The following is a 14492-nucleotide window of genomic DNA, read 5'->3' as shown; positions in this document are numbered from 1 at the left end:
CTTAACCTATTTTTGCTTTATAGCTTTTATATATATTAAACATTAAATAACTTTTTTCTATTAATATATTTTAATTTCTATTTTCAGAATAATAAAATAGAATCTTTGGAAAGTTTTGTTATCGATAAGTTTATAACACAACAATGAGTGAAAATAATTGAATTTTACTTTGAAAATGGACGGTCAATTGCTGTAACGCAAAAATCTTATATGCGCCATTTACGTATGTTTGTTCGTCATATTTTATATAGTGAAAATAGTAAAGTTACGTCTTAAACAATTTTTCAGAAAAAATAGTGGATTTCTTTTGATTTATCGACTTTTTTTGTTTCATCAAAAGAAAAAAAGGAAGAAGAATGTTCTTTGAGGATTAAACGTGCTATGCGAGATTATAATTTATATTTAAAATTATAGGTTTTATTAAAAAAACAGTTTTTTATTACATGATAAATCATTAGAGAAGAAAAAGAAAGCTTTACCTTGGAATTTTAACAATTCCTCTGTCGTCAGTTAAATTATGTATATCTATTCATGTCTGAATTTATTTACACATTCATATATATATATATATATATATATATATATATATATATATATATATATATATAAAGCTGAATGTGTGTGTGTATATGTGTGTGTCTGGTCACGAATAGGCTCCTATATGGGGGACTATTTTAAAAAACTGATTACATATAATGATAGATGTATCGAGACACAGGAATGGGTATGTTTGATCTGGCAAAACGGTGGTTCATTAAAATTGTGGGGTCAGCGTTCGCGCCTGGTCCACAAAGTAGAGAAATAAAACATTTCAAAATTTAAAACAAGTTTTACAAGTGTTTTTGATATAGATGTACATAAGAATACTTTGATAAGTATGTTTTAACTTAAATAAGGATGGTATAATAAAATTGTAGGGTCTACGTTCGCGCCTGCCCTCCATAGAATGGAAATAGGCACAAACTTTAATAAATACTTTTCATATCTATCTGCGTAAGTATACTTTGATAATTATGTTTCAGTTTGAAGAAATATGGTATGATAAAATTATGGGGTGTTCGTTCGCACCTGACCTCCATAGAATGGAAATATGTCACAAAGTTTAACAAGTTTTTTTTTTTAATATAGATCCACAGAATATTGTGATAAGTGTTTCAGTGTGAACAGGTATGGTATAATAAATTATGGGGTTCATCTATTTTATTTTTACTTTCATCATATTTTGCTTTGGTTTTGATACCCCCAAATTCAACCCAAATTTACAACCCTTCCTTTTCATAACCTATCATATTTTCATAAATCAGAGTCCATTTTCCGTAGGCTGTTTTTGAACCCAGCGAAATATCAGCGTACTATGGATCATTGGCACATGTTCAAATTGTTAACTTGGAAAGAAGTGATTTAATAGTAAATTCTATCAGCTCAGCAAAAATCTATAAAAGTGAGAATTAGTGTGTGTTTGTGAGGATACTTCTCAAACTATATACTCAACGAATATTTTATCTACAGGGATTCAGACACATGGAAAACTTTTTAATCCGTTTTTAACAGCAAGAACTGCTGCTAAAATGTCAAAATGTAAAAATTGGTACATGGGAGTGATCGGATTTTATCTTTTTCTCGAATAAACATGCGCGGCCGTGAAGCATGACAACTTCTTTATGTTAGGAATAAGTAGATTAGAAAACACTTTGTAAAGGTCGTGTCAACTTTGTCTAATGGTTACATACTTAGCTTATTGTCTTTAAGTTTCGATCTCAGCTCTAGTATTTTATTTTAATTAAAAAAAAGTGAACTGTTCAGAAAAAAAAACCCCACAATACTCGCATGCATACGTCTCAGTTTCTGTATGAATTAAAATATAATATTTTACGATCGGACAATTCTGGGTAGCCTGCTAGTAATAATATATAATTTAACACACACACACACACACACACACACACACACACACACACACACACAAACACACACACACACACACACATATATATACTAAATGAAAAGAGATTTTTAAAATATGAATATTATCAAATAAATCATATTTTGTAATGGCTACACAACATTCTAGATAGAGCATCAATACACCGAGAAAATTAACTTATAGTGGATTAACATAATTTATTGAATCATCAAATGTTACAGACAATAGAATTTATTTCTTTATCCATGGAGTTTCGAAAATTTATACTTTTCTCATCAGCAGATATAAAATAGTACAGTAGTGCAAAAGATACTTTCTGTGACAATATTAAATTGGAAACTTAGAATTTGCGCTTGTGGAATCTGATGTCGAGTGTAGGAAAGAAGACAGAATCTGCCACCCAACAATTAATCTTACGTACATTTTTGTGAACATCATGATGAATTAAAAACTATGAAACTGCAATCATAGAAACTGAATACGGAAGTAGAAAAAAAATGCAATAATCCGTAATCAACGCATACAATGCAAAAGAAATCAAATCAGCAAATTTTACTCAAATAAATTAATATATAGTTAGAACACTGTTAAAGAATAATTTTAAAATCCTTATAAATAACAGTCTAAGAAATCTTAGAAAGTTTACAGCTATAAATTAGGTTTCCCATACTCAATGTCTCCTTATGAAATGTAAATGAAATATAAAAAGCTCTCTCTCTGTCTCTCTCTCTCTCTCTCTCTCACACACACACACACACACACACACTGTCTGTATATATATATATATATATATATATATATATATATATATATATATATATATATATGACAAAAGAGATATATTCAAAATTCCATAATGTTATTAATCTTACCATTTATTTATTTCAATATGTTAAAACGTCCACTTATAGATAGCACCTGTGTTGTAGCGCAGAAAAAAAATATTATGTCAATTTCGAATATTTTCCGCGTTGACTCTTCAGGAAAAGTCGAAATTTGTAACTTTAAAAAGAAAATAAATAGAAAAGGGCTTGCTCACATACATCCGAAAGAATATTTGCAAATGGCAAGCCAGACGATTCCTTCGTCTAAAATGTATTCGAAAAGAAATCCGACATTCTTTCATAATAAAACATTTTTCTTTTCTTTTAAGTTATCTGTCTATACCGACTGATATGTTTGTTTTCTTCTTTTTTATTTTTTAAACATCCCAGTTTGAATCGTTTTCATTTTGTAATATGAGGAGAGACTATGCACAATTCTGCGTCACGATGCCATAAATGTAATCCCTCTATGGGCAGATCGTACAAAAGGGCAAGAAAATATAGTCATTTACCCAAATGCTAGTGACAGCAGTTTTAACTTGGTCTAGTGATGGACCCCTCAAAATGTAACCAAACACTCATTGGTCACTGGTAATTATGTTATGTTGTTCATTATTAGTATTATTGTTATTGTTCGTTGTTAAGTCTTTTTAATAGTGAGAGTCTTAGAGTCTTATTAGAGTTTGTCGTTGTGTCTTAGAGAGAGAGAGAGAGAGAGAGAGAGAGAGAGAAAGAGAGAGAGATTGTTCGTGTTATGACGTGATTCATATAAATAAAAATGTTCATACTTAGATGTGTTGAAGCTCTTAGAGTGAGGAGATAGTGTTGAGACAGTCTTAGTGTTCATATTGTGTATGTAAGATGTATATGTAAAGACATTTTAAACCACATGATATACAAGACATATAATGACAATTTTCACTTTACCTTTTGGTAGAATTACAACACAAAGACGACGTTTATAAAAACACATGATGGGTTCATTTCTTCTCCCGACCGGTCGTGGTTTTCATCATCAAGAATTCAAAGCTTCACATATTAAGTTTCTCGCTTCTAGACGTTCGAATCTCAACTGCAGACTATCGTCTCTCGTCCTTAGACTCTCTCTGACTCTCCCTCAATTTCTCCAAAGTTTCTAACTATATCGAGAACTTCCCATTTTCCATGACGTCATACACATGTTAAAACATGTGTCTTCTTTCACGTGTTCTGGAAATGCGTGTCCAAAACTTTTTCCTTTGTTTACAAAAGGAATTTTAACCTATATTCCCAGTAACCTATTTTTCCAATATGTTAAAAACATGTTTATTAAATTATCTTGTAGTTGCATTCTTTCAATTGAATTTTCATAACAGAATTGACAACGCACATTCTTTTCTTGAAACTATTTTATCTCTAAGCCAAACAATGGTTTGTTTTCACATTCCATTGCTAATTCTCTCTCGTAATCTATTTCTAAACCTAAATCACGAGGTTCGAATTTCGTCTATGCTATTTCATTTTCATTTTAACTAAATCTCTCTATTTTTTATACTTACATGAAAAGGGGACAGCCCTTATCATGTAACAATTACGCGCATGACCTTAAGTCGGTGTGGCGATACCTAGAACACGTTGGCTGGTCGTATGTTGTCTAATATTTGATCCTTATTCAGGTACTCTGGTGATTGCTAATATGTGCTTCTCTCAGCTACGACATGGACATCAAGATAGATTTGAAACAACTGAGTTTTTTTTTCAAAATCAACAGACGATAAATAATTAACGAACACTCGGAGATCATTTTCTTTTAAACAAAAAAATAAAATTTGCGTAAAACAATATAGTTTATGTGAGAAAATTTAATCGATTCGGACTTCGTATTTAAATAGATTATTTTCTAGATGCAGGATTCTCTCGCACTTGGGGACTTCAACACTAACTTTAAAATTCTTCGAATTCACAGAGCTGTGATTTGTATCTTGGGTCAGGGGAGAAAAAGAATGCAACGAGGCAGAGGCCTGCACCCGGGCTGGCTCGAAGGAAAATGACCTCGTTTTTATGAAAACCTCTCATTCTGCCTCCGAGATTAGAACTTCCTCCTCTTTTTTTTTCTTATCCATTCTTCATCTCCCTTCTCTATTTCTTTTTTTTCCTTTCTTCCGATTTTCTCTCTCTCTCCCCTTCTTAAATCTCTTTCCTTTTCTCTCTTTTAAGAACTCTGCTATCAAACTATTCAAGAGATTCGTCCCCCCCTCCTCCCGATCCAATCTTGCAAAACAAGCATGAAACCCTTTTCTGCTTTCTTACTTTGTTATGGAGACTAAACTAACGAAGAAAAACGAAGAAAAACAAAGCTTGTTTTAAATTCTTTTTCGACTAAAAACATGTGACTGATTTCGCGGCAACTTCCGACGATATCCGCTAGAGCTGTTCATAAACTGTCACCTTCATTTAATATTAAAAGATTTATCCTTTTCCGATATGCAGAAATTTGGGGCATCTTGAATTCTTAACAAGTGTCAACAACACCTGACTCGCCAGGGTTGCCCAAGGTCGCCTGACATAAGAAACTTAAATTTTTCCTTATTTTTCATAATCGATCGATAAGTTATTTCATATGAATATTAATAATGCTAACACTGGCATTATTTTTATTATCAATGTTCACGGACATTGTATACTCGTATATATATATATATATATATATATATATATATATATATATATATTAGTGGGGAGCGTACACCTGTCTTATCAAAGAACATACTGTTTATTTTATACGCCGGTTCCTTCTTGTGCGGTGATAAAACTTGTCAAACGCACTTGTGATCTAGGCTGTATAATATTTGGTCAAAATCATTCCTTCTTTAATGGAATTTTCCATTCAAGGATTTTTTATACTTAGCGCAGGCATTCCGATGCAAAACCTATCAAAGAACAAGTAAATTGGTGTGAAATTAAAAACAAATCAGCCCAGACATTTCTGAATCCATAGAGAACTCTCTCTTTCGCACACACACAGACACACGCAGACAAGTTTATTCCATTATTTTTCACCTTTTATTCATGCCAATCTTTTAATTTATGAAGCTCAATGTAACTATAGAACATATACAAATAAATGACAAAAGTCTATATTCCAAATTTCAAGATGTTGACCGTCTTACCGTTTCTAAAAAGAAACTCATATACTTTTAAAAAAATATTTCTTTTAAAATTGAAGATTTCCTTTTGAATTGATGAGTAAAGGGCAAAATAAATTTAAAAAAAAATGGCATAATAAATATATGAATGATTCTGCGCTACAATATTGTAGTACTGTCAAGAGTTGAGCATTTCAACATGTTTAGAGAAATAAACGGTAAGACGATCAAGATCTTGAAATTTGGAATATAAACTTTTATCATATATATATATATATATATATATATATATATATATATATATATATATATATATATACTGTTTCGTTGTATCGTAATTCATCAGTGCGGCTAGACTATCATCTTTCCCTAATCGGAGATCGGACCTACAACCATCGCGTTGATAATCGGCAGTTCTTACCTCCGGCCCATGAGATCGGTGCTCGCAAATGACTTCATCAAATGTCTATTTAAATAGACATTTGCCCACCGCTTTTACAGTGCTCGAGCTGCTTGTTTATTTACAAACAAACAGCGAGACTGGCTTTATAGCCAATTAAGCAGAAGGTGATATAAATTTACGAAAGCGCTCTACACCGAAAAGGGGGGGATTGCTTAAAATATATAGTCATCCACATACGGTACTGTTTCGTTGTATTACAACTCATCAGTGCGGCTTGACCAGCACCTTTTCCCAGCTGGTTAACATCTTGAAATTTGGAATGTAATAAACTTTTGTCATATATATATATATATATATATATATATATATATATATATATATAGAGAGAGAGAGAGAGATAGAGAGAGAGAGATAGAGTACTGTTTCGTTGTATCACAATTCATCAGTATGGCTAGACTAGCACCTTGTCCTAGTCGGGAATTGAACCTACAACCATCGCGTTAATAGTCGGCAGTTCTAATCTTTCTTTGTCTCTCGTTCTTTCTATCTCTCTCTCTCTCTCTCTCTCTCTCTCTCTCTCTCTCTATATATATATATATATATATATATATTAAGTACGATCGAAATATTTATTTATCTGCTTCAATTTGTATATTTTTCACGATTTCTTTTTAAGTCATTTTTGCAAAAAGAAAAAAAATAAAGAAAGAACAGCTTTAACTTACTTATTTCATCTGAAAAACAAATTCGTTTTCGTGTTATGACTAATGGAAAACAGCTTTAATAATTTCATGAGCGACGTGAAATTATATACGGTTTTAGCGTTTATTATACTTTTGGCGTACAAGAAAAATCTTGCTTCATTTTAACATTTTGGAGTTGACACACGAATCTAGCTATCTATGTCGGTTTATACCAATTGATGTATTTCTATCTATCTATCTATCTATCTATCTATCTATCTATCTATCTATCTATCTAGCTTACTAGCTAGCCTGACTATATCCAAACCAAGCATATATACATATCTTTTACATGGTAGTCACCACTTATCAAGGCCCGGAAGCCACTCGGGGATAAGGGGTATTGCGTGTACAGTAATCAATGGGATAATATCGTAGTAATCGTTAGTAATGGAGATTTGATAAAGTGTCTTACTTAAGGGGCGGTTTATCAGGAATTTTTTATGTTGGACTTGAAGACATCCAAGTTGTAGTCAGGTGGGAAACAGGCAGACGGAAGAGAGTTCCACTGGCGTGCACTTCTAAGAAAGAAGCTTTGTTCATGGAATCTACGTTTTCGTTTTGGCACAGATAAAGAGTGGGGAAAACTTTTGACAGTGATTTCAGCTAGACAGGTGTTTATCGTGAAAGATTGGCGAGGGGGGACCAGAGATTTGAGCTCAGACGAGCACTTGCCATGGAAGTAACGATAAAAACAAATACAGGCTTGCAACGTCTCTTCTGTGGGAGAAAGGTTGCAGCTAAGAGAAAAGGGCATTCCCCACTAGGCTATGAAGTCTATTTTGTACTCTGTCAAGGCAGGATAGGCTGTTTTTAGCAGCTCCTGCCCAGATGTGGCAGCAGTACTCCATCCTTGGATGTACTTGGCCTTGACTTGTATATAGATAGAGATTTGTATCAGCAGTGAGATATCTTCTGGATCAGTAGAAGGATCCTACCATTTTTCTAGCGACATCAACGAACTAAAAAAAGATAAGACAATGTAACGACATGCCACTATGGCGAAATAAGTTTTTTTATGATTGGCTTGTTAAATAACGTTGGAAGTTTAAATAGAAAACGAAAATAATAATGTAAAACCTTATTTTATTTAAAAAAAAAACGTACTTATTGAATCACCACACACGAGCGACCAAGAAACCAAATAAGAGAGATTAATTATTAATGCTTAACTTCTTTAACATTCTATCTAGCAAAATGGTTAACGCGCAGACGGACAGACATCGGAAACATCCAACTTAGATTGCTTCTACATCATTTGCGCGTCCGTTCACTTGACTTTCAATGGAGAGACTGCCTGAAATCCTTTGTTCTCTCTCACTCTAAAAACGTTACGTCATCATATTCCCAAATCGTTCGACTATGTTGTATCTATAGAGCTTTACCCTTTGGTCCCCATTTCTTCACGTCACGTGTCCATGACAAGTACGTTTGCAGCTAGGTTATCCTGACATGTGTTATAATCTGCCTGTTATCACGTTCGCATTAGCTGACTTAACCGCCACTTACTGATGTAGGGTTCTAACTATATAATAAATAATTTGTCAGTCCGCACATAATTTTTACGCAACCAACACAGCAATTTTCACGTTTGTTTATGTCCCTTCGCTCGATCTTTTTATATGTACTAGCAGGCGTATTTAGAGCGTGATTGGTGTGTTTAGCTGCTTAGAAGGAAAGGCACAGAGAGAGAAAGAGAGAGAAAGAGAAATAAAGATAAAAAGAGGAAATATGGAGAAAAAGAGCGAGTAATAGAGAGAGAGAGAGAGAGAGAGAGAGAGAGAGAGAGAGAGGGAAATAAATATAAAAAGAGGAAATAAGGAGAGAAAGAGCGAGTAATAGAGAGAGAGAGAGTGAGTGTGAGAGAGAGAGAAATAAAGATAAAAAGAGGAAATAAGGAGAGAAAGAGCGAGTAAGAGAGAGAGAGAGAGAGAGAGAGAGAGAGAGAGAGAGAGAGAGAGAGAGCATAAATATTAAATAGTTCCCGTCATACTCTATTTTTATATGGCCATCCGGTGATTTTGACTTTTTATTTTTACTCCACGTCACATAACTACGTATTTTAAAATTAAACGATTTCCAAGCGATATGTGATGTTGGTTGTTCTGCAATATTTATCTACTCGATTTATCTGATCATCTTATTGGCCTTATTTCTTTCAATGGTTATTATTGGGGCAGCAGCGCTTTATATCTCAAAAGCCTTTGGTAAAGTCTGGCATTAAAGTCTTCCAATAAAAGTTGGTTTTACGGTATTACTTATATACAAATATTTAATACTAGCGGGGACGCAAAGCCTTGCCGGGTCGTAGATACGCTGATATATATTTTAATTAATGCAGATTTCGTATTTATTATTACAGAATCAATTTGTTTTTACGGAACATATATATGCAGCCAATATTATATATATATATATATATATATATATATATATATATATATATATATATATATATATATATATATATATATATAATATTGGCTTCAAAAGTTAAAAAAAATGACTTGGGTGCTATCAGCTAGATTCGAAACCAAATCATTTAGCGCGTCTATTGTTTCTTACGGTTTGAGCTAATAAAAATGAAACTGCGGTACTAACCCTAAGGCAGGGTAACCGGCTTTCTCCGAAGGAGAAAGTTTCATGGGAGTAAAAAATTCACAAGCGGTCTCCAGTCGCATGTCTATCCCCGTTAGGAGAGATGACGAACTTAGATTTTTGCCACTTTTATTTGAGCTAACCAGACAGATAGATAAAAACATTATGTCATTTGTAGCTATGATTTAATTGGCGCATGCATAAAACTAATGGAAATATATCGGCAAGTTGAAATGAACATTCTGTATTTCAACTTGCTAACATGTAGGAGTTATTCATTCATCCAAACAAAGATTTTACTCACTATAAACTATCCTTGGTCTATGATTACTATTTCCTGTTAATTTCAGTGTTACGTGACCAGTAGTTTAAGAGCTTATCGGTGAAATATTTGCACATAGACACACACATACACACACCTATTGTTTTATTTATATAGAAAATCGTATCGCTTTTAGCTAAAAGAAAGATCCAAGTCGTTCTTGATGGCAGAAGATCAAAACAACAGCACATTAATATAGTATCCATGATCTTCATAAACAACTTCCTTTGTGAAATCGCGATGGATGTATATGCTGATGACACCACGCTCTAATCCTGACAGCACCACGAATCGAATGCACATCCAAGGTCATGGCTGAATACATAGAAAATGATTTCAAGCCTGTATTAGAATAGGGTCGAAAATGGATAGTTGCATTCAATACTACCAAGATAAAACTCTTTTATAAATAATTAATAGAAACCTTTTCAACAACCGACTGTCATGTTACTACATCTGTGCAGCAATTACTAACCTGTCTTGGACAGGCTGCAAAAAGAAAAAGAGTTTCCAACTTTTTGGTCTCACACTGTTTGCCAAACTCTAGTCCCTGTCGCATCGATACAGTGTTGCATATCTATGTTTGTTCTAGAAGTACGTCTACGGAATGTGTTCTGATGAGTTTAACGATATGTAACGCTTCAAAATAGCGAACAATTAGTGACGTCACAGTCGTCTGCCATTTTAGGTAAAAAAACTACAAATATACTGATTGAAACAATTAAAATGTGATGCATATTATTTATATTCTTCGGGCTACTGTTCTCATCTTGGGTGTCATTTTCATAACGTTTCTGTCGATCCAATCTCCGATCTTCTTCAGGTGTATCTTGTCGAACTCGAGAATCTTTCTGTCGATCCGGAGAATCATTTTGCCGAACTCGGGAATCTGCATGGAATTTCGAACGAAACCCTTTATTTTATCCACAGCGTTCCTTCAGGCATGACTCGGTGTTGTATTGTCGGATATATATAACGAGTGTATATATACGTGTGTTCATACACGTCTAGTCTATATAAATATACGTGTGTATGAAACCGAAGCTCGTATCGTCTAGTGGTTATAAATGTTCGTTGTGTGTGTGTGTGCGTGTGTGTGCGTGAATGTGTGTATGTGTGTGTCTATGTGTGTGTGTGTGTGCGTGTTTACAAATATTTAAACCGAGTTCACGCGACATGGACAAAGTAACAGCTATTTCTGGACAGGTTCAGCAAACATAACCCATTATCACACAATGTCTGTTTGATAACGGACTACTAATCTTAGGTTAGTAGGCTCCCTTCGTCTCTTGGATACTGCAAGAAAACATTTCTCTGTGAAGCAGTAACAACAGGATTTCTTTTTGTTTTTGTCATTCTCAACAGTTAGGTTTTTCCCTCAGGGATTTACAATGCTTTCTCTTTCTTTATTTCTTACATCGTCTATTAGTAGGTCAGCCGAATGCTTCCACGACTGACAAAGTCAACCTCCTTTCTCTGACTCTTCCTTGTACCTCTAGTCTATATATAAAAACGTACTCTTCTTTGTTACCAGTTAAATTCCATTGTTTATTGTTTATAAAATTGAATTCCTAAATCTATTTTATTACATAGATATCTCTGTAATATCTTATTCATAAACACTTCTAAATCTAAGTTTACTTTTTAACATACATATTTTAGCTAAAGATTCCTTTCTTTCAAAACATTCTCTCTGAATATCTTTTTCTACATAACACTTAACAAATGAATAATATTAATCGTTCAGACCTTTGGCACTGCCCGCCACAACATAACACAGGTACTACACTGTAATCATAGCCAAAAGGCCCAACATAACATCAGCTGAAGTCTTAAATAATTCGCAATTGTATTTTGAGTGTCGCTTGTACTGAAGATCGAACCTTTACAACAGAATTTTACGAAGTACTTTATCCACTACGTGACGAAAAATTCCCGAGTTTGACAAGATATACTTAAAGAAGACCGAAGATTACATCGGCTGAAACGTCGTGAAAATAACACTCAAGATGAGATGAGTCAGAAAAATACAAATAATACACATAATACATGTTCATCTGATAAAATACAGAAATTTAAAATGTAATGTTTTTCAAATATAACTAAATTTCAAACCCAAGGAATATTCTAAATCATATTATGTGTGATTACACTATTTAGGAAACGTCGTAGGGAAGCAGGCGTTGATTAACTCGGTTTTCGTATAACAATTACCGAAGATATACCAAATTTTATTTCAATCTATGTCTCTATCTTTATGAATTTGTCTCTGTCTTCATCTCCATCTATCTCTCTCTCTCTATATATATATATACGTGTATATGTGTGTGTCTATCTATCTATCTTTGTATCTGAATATCAGTTAAAAACATTTGTGCATCAGTCAAACAGTTTATCTATATATCTACGAGGAGCGTGCAATAAGTAATGCCCCTGACCCACTTCCAGTTATCTGATCTAGCTGAAACTTTGCATGTGCAATGATTTATATCTCTACGAATTATGTGGCAAATTATAGCTCTGAACTAATTGTGGTTTCTGCTTTACATGTGTTTGAACTGAGTCAGGTGTGAAATGGAGCATGTTGAATGTCGAACAGTGATCCGGTTTCTGTATTTGAAAGGACGCACACCACAGGAGACTTTTGATTAAATGAAAGAAACTTATGGTGATAATGCTCCATCATATGACCTTATAAAACGCTGGCATCGTGATTTCAAACATGGCCGGAAGTCTGTGGAAACAGCTCCCAAACCTGGTCGCCCCCTTCTGCAATTGATGAGGAATCTGTCCGTCAAGTTGAAGCTGCCGTTTTGGAAGATAGGCACATTACTATTCGCCAAATAGCCCAAGATGTCAAGATTAGTACAGGGTCTGTGGAAACTATCATTCATGACCATTTGCATATGCATAAGGTGTCTGCCAGATGGATTCCCAGGTTGCTCACACCATTCCAGAAGCGAGAACGCGTCGAGTGCTCGAGGATGAATTTGGAGATGTGTCAAGGAGATGAGCCAAATTTTTTCAAAAGACTGATCACACAGGATGAAATCTGGGTCCATCACTATGATCCAGAGACCAAAGCCCAGTCAATGCAGTTGAAGCACTTGGACCTCCAAAAAAGGCAAAGGTGCAGCCCTCCGCTGGCAAGGTCATGCTCACAGTCTTCTGGGACACGACGGAGTAGTGATGCTAGATTTCCTGGTAAAGACTATCACAATTACAGGAGCCTATTATTCTTCACTTTTGAGGAAATTAAGGGAAGCTATCAAAATCAAGAGGTGGGGAAAGATCAGCAAAGGTACCCTCCTCCTGTAGGACAACGCTCCGGTCTACAACTCGCATGTCGCCAGAGCAGAAGCACGGGCGGGTGGTTATGAAATCCTTCTCCATCCTCCCTACTCTCCTGACCTTGCACCCTCTGACTTTCACCTCTTCCCAGCCATAAAGTTGTTTTTGAAAGGAAAGCGTTTCCCAGATGATGCAGTCTTGATTTCTGATGGAGGACCAACCTGGGGTGTTCTAAAAAAGCGGTCACCAGAGCTGCACCAAACGATGGGAGAAATGCATAACTCTAGGTGCTTCCTATGTAGAGAAAGTCTAATAACTGTGCCAAGTTTCGTTGCTCTACTGTTATGGAAGTGGGTCAGGGGCAATTCTTATTGCACACCCCTCGTATCTTGTACCAACCAATCTGGATATATATCTCAGCGTAAATGAATTTATTTAAAATAACCTGATTACTATTTATTCCAATTCTAACTGATACTCATGTATATTCTTTTTTAACTTTACTTATACGCAACACGTGTGTCCAAAACCATTAGTTCATTTTTCGTTTCTTTTACAGTTCATGCTGAGTGATTTCATGTCTCCTGGCGCTGTATTACCCCATCGCCAGTGTGGCACCAGTCTCGACGAACAGCGACAATTTCATTCCGAGACAACAATGGAAACTTTAAAAGATTTTGAGACAGAATACCTTTCCAGTGATCCAGAAGTTTTTGTTGGTAAGTAGCCACAAGTGTGTGTGCATATATATATATATATATATATATATATATATATATATATATATATATATATATATATATATATATATATATATATATATATATATATAAAGTAGGTTTTGAAAATATATATGCCATTATGCTACACGGAATTTTCCGCGTTTTATCATCGTGAGGATTCTTCAGGCTATTGCATGGACTCGATGTTGCTACGTGTCTTTTATGTTGCCATGGTACTGAGTTTAGTAGTCAGCCAATCAGATTAGTTGTTATTCACACACACATTTATCGTAGCCAATAGGTGCGCGTTTATCATGCAAGGAAAATTTGACCTTTATTTCACATGTTTTCCCCCCCTTTTTTTGACGGGGTCTAGTTTCTGTTTTCTTTGTGTTGGGAACTGACCTAGTTTTTATCTGGATGTTTTTCACTTACTTTTTATTTTATACTAGTTTATTAGTTTATGTATTTGTTTGTATATTAATTATTATAATTACGATTATTATTTTTGTTATTATTATTATTATTATTATTATTATT

At 34.3% G+C, this 14492-nt stretch overlaps 1 protein-coding gene across 1 annotated transcript in view; it reads left to right on the top strand.

Moving 5' to 3' along the window:
- The window catches only part of LOC145289490 (uncharacterized), a 319689-nt gene that overhangs the window by 142702 nt on the left and 162495 nt on the right, over positions 1–14492 (top strand). The window contains exon 2 of the mRNA XM_080136416.1: positions 13790–13949. Within this exon, the coding sequence (XP_079992542.1) occupies positions 13793–13949 (157 nt within the window). The 5' untranslated portion in view covers positions 13790–13792. The remainder of the gene's footprint in view (positions 1–13789; positions 13950–14492) is intronic.

Source organism: Euprymna scolopes, chromosome 2 (genome assembly GCF_053919585.1).
Source record: "Euprymna scolopes isolate OS-2025 chromosome 2, ASM5391958v1, whole genome shotgun sequence".
In the NCBI taxonomy this organism is placed as follows: Eukaryota; Metazoa; Mollusca; class Cephalopoda; order Sepiida; family Sepiolidae; genus Euprymna; species Euprymna scolopes.
The sequence above is the reverse complement of the archived record's forward strand: the minus strand, read 5'-3'. Positions and strand labels throughout refer to the sequence as shown.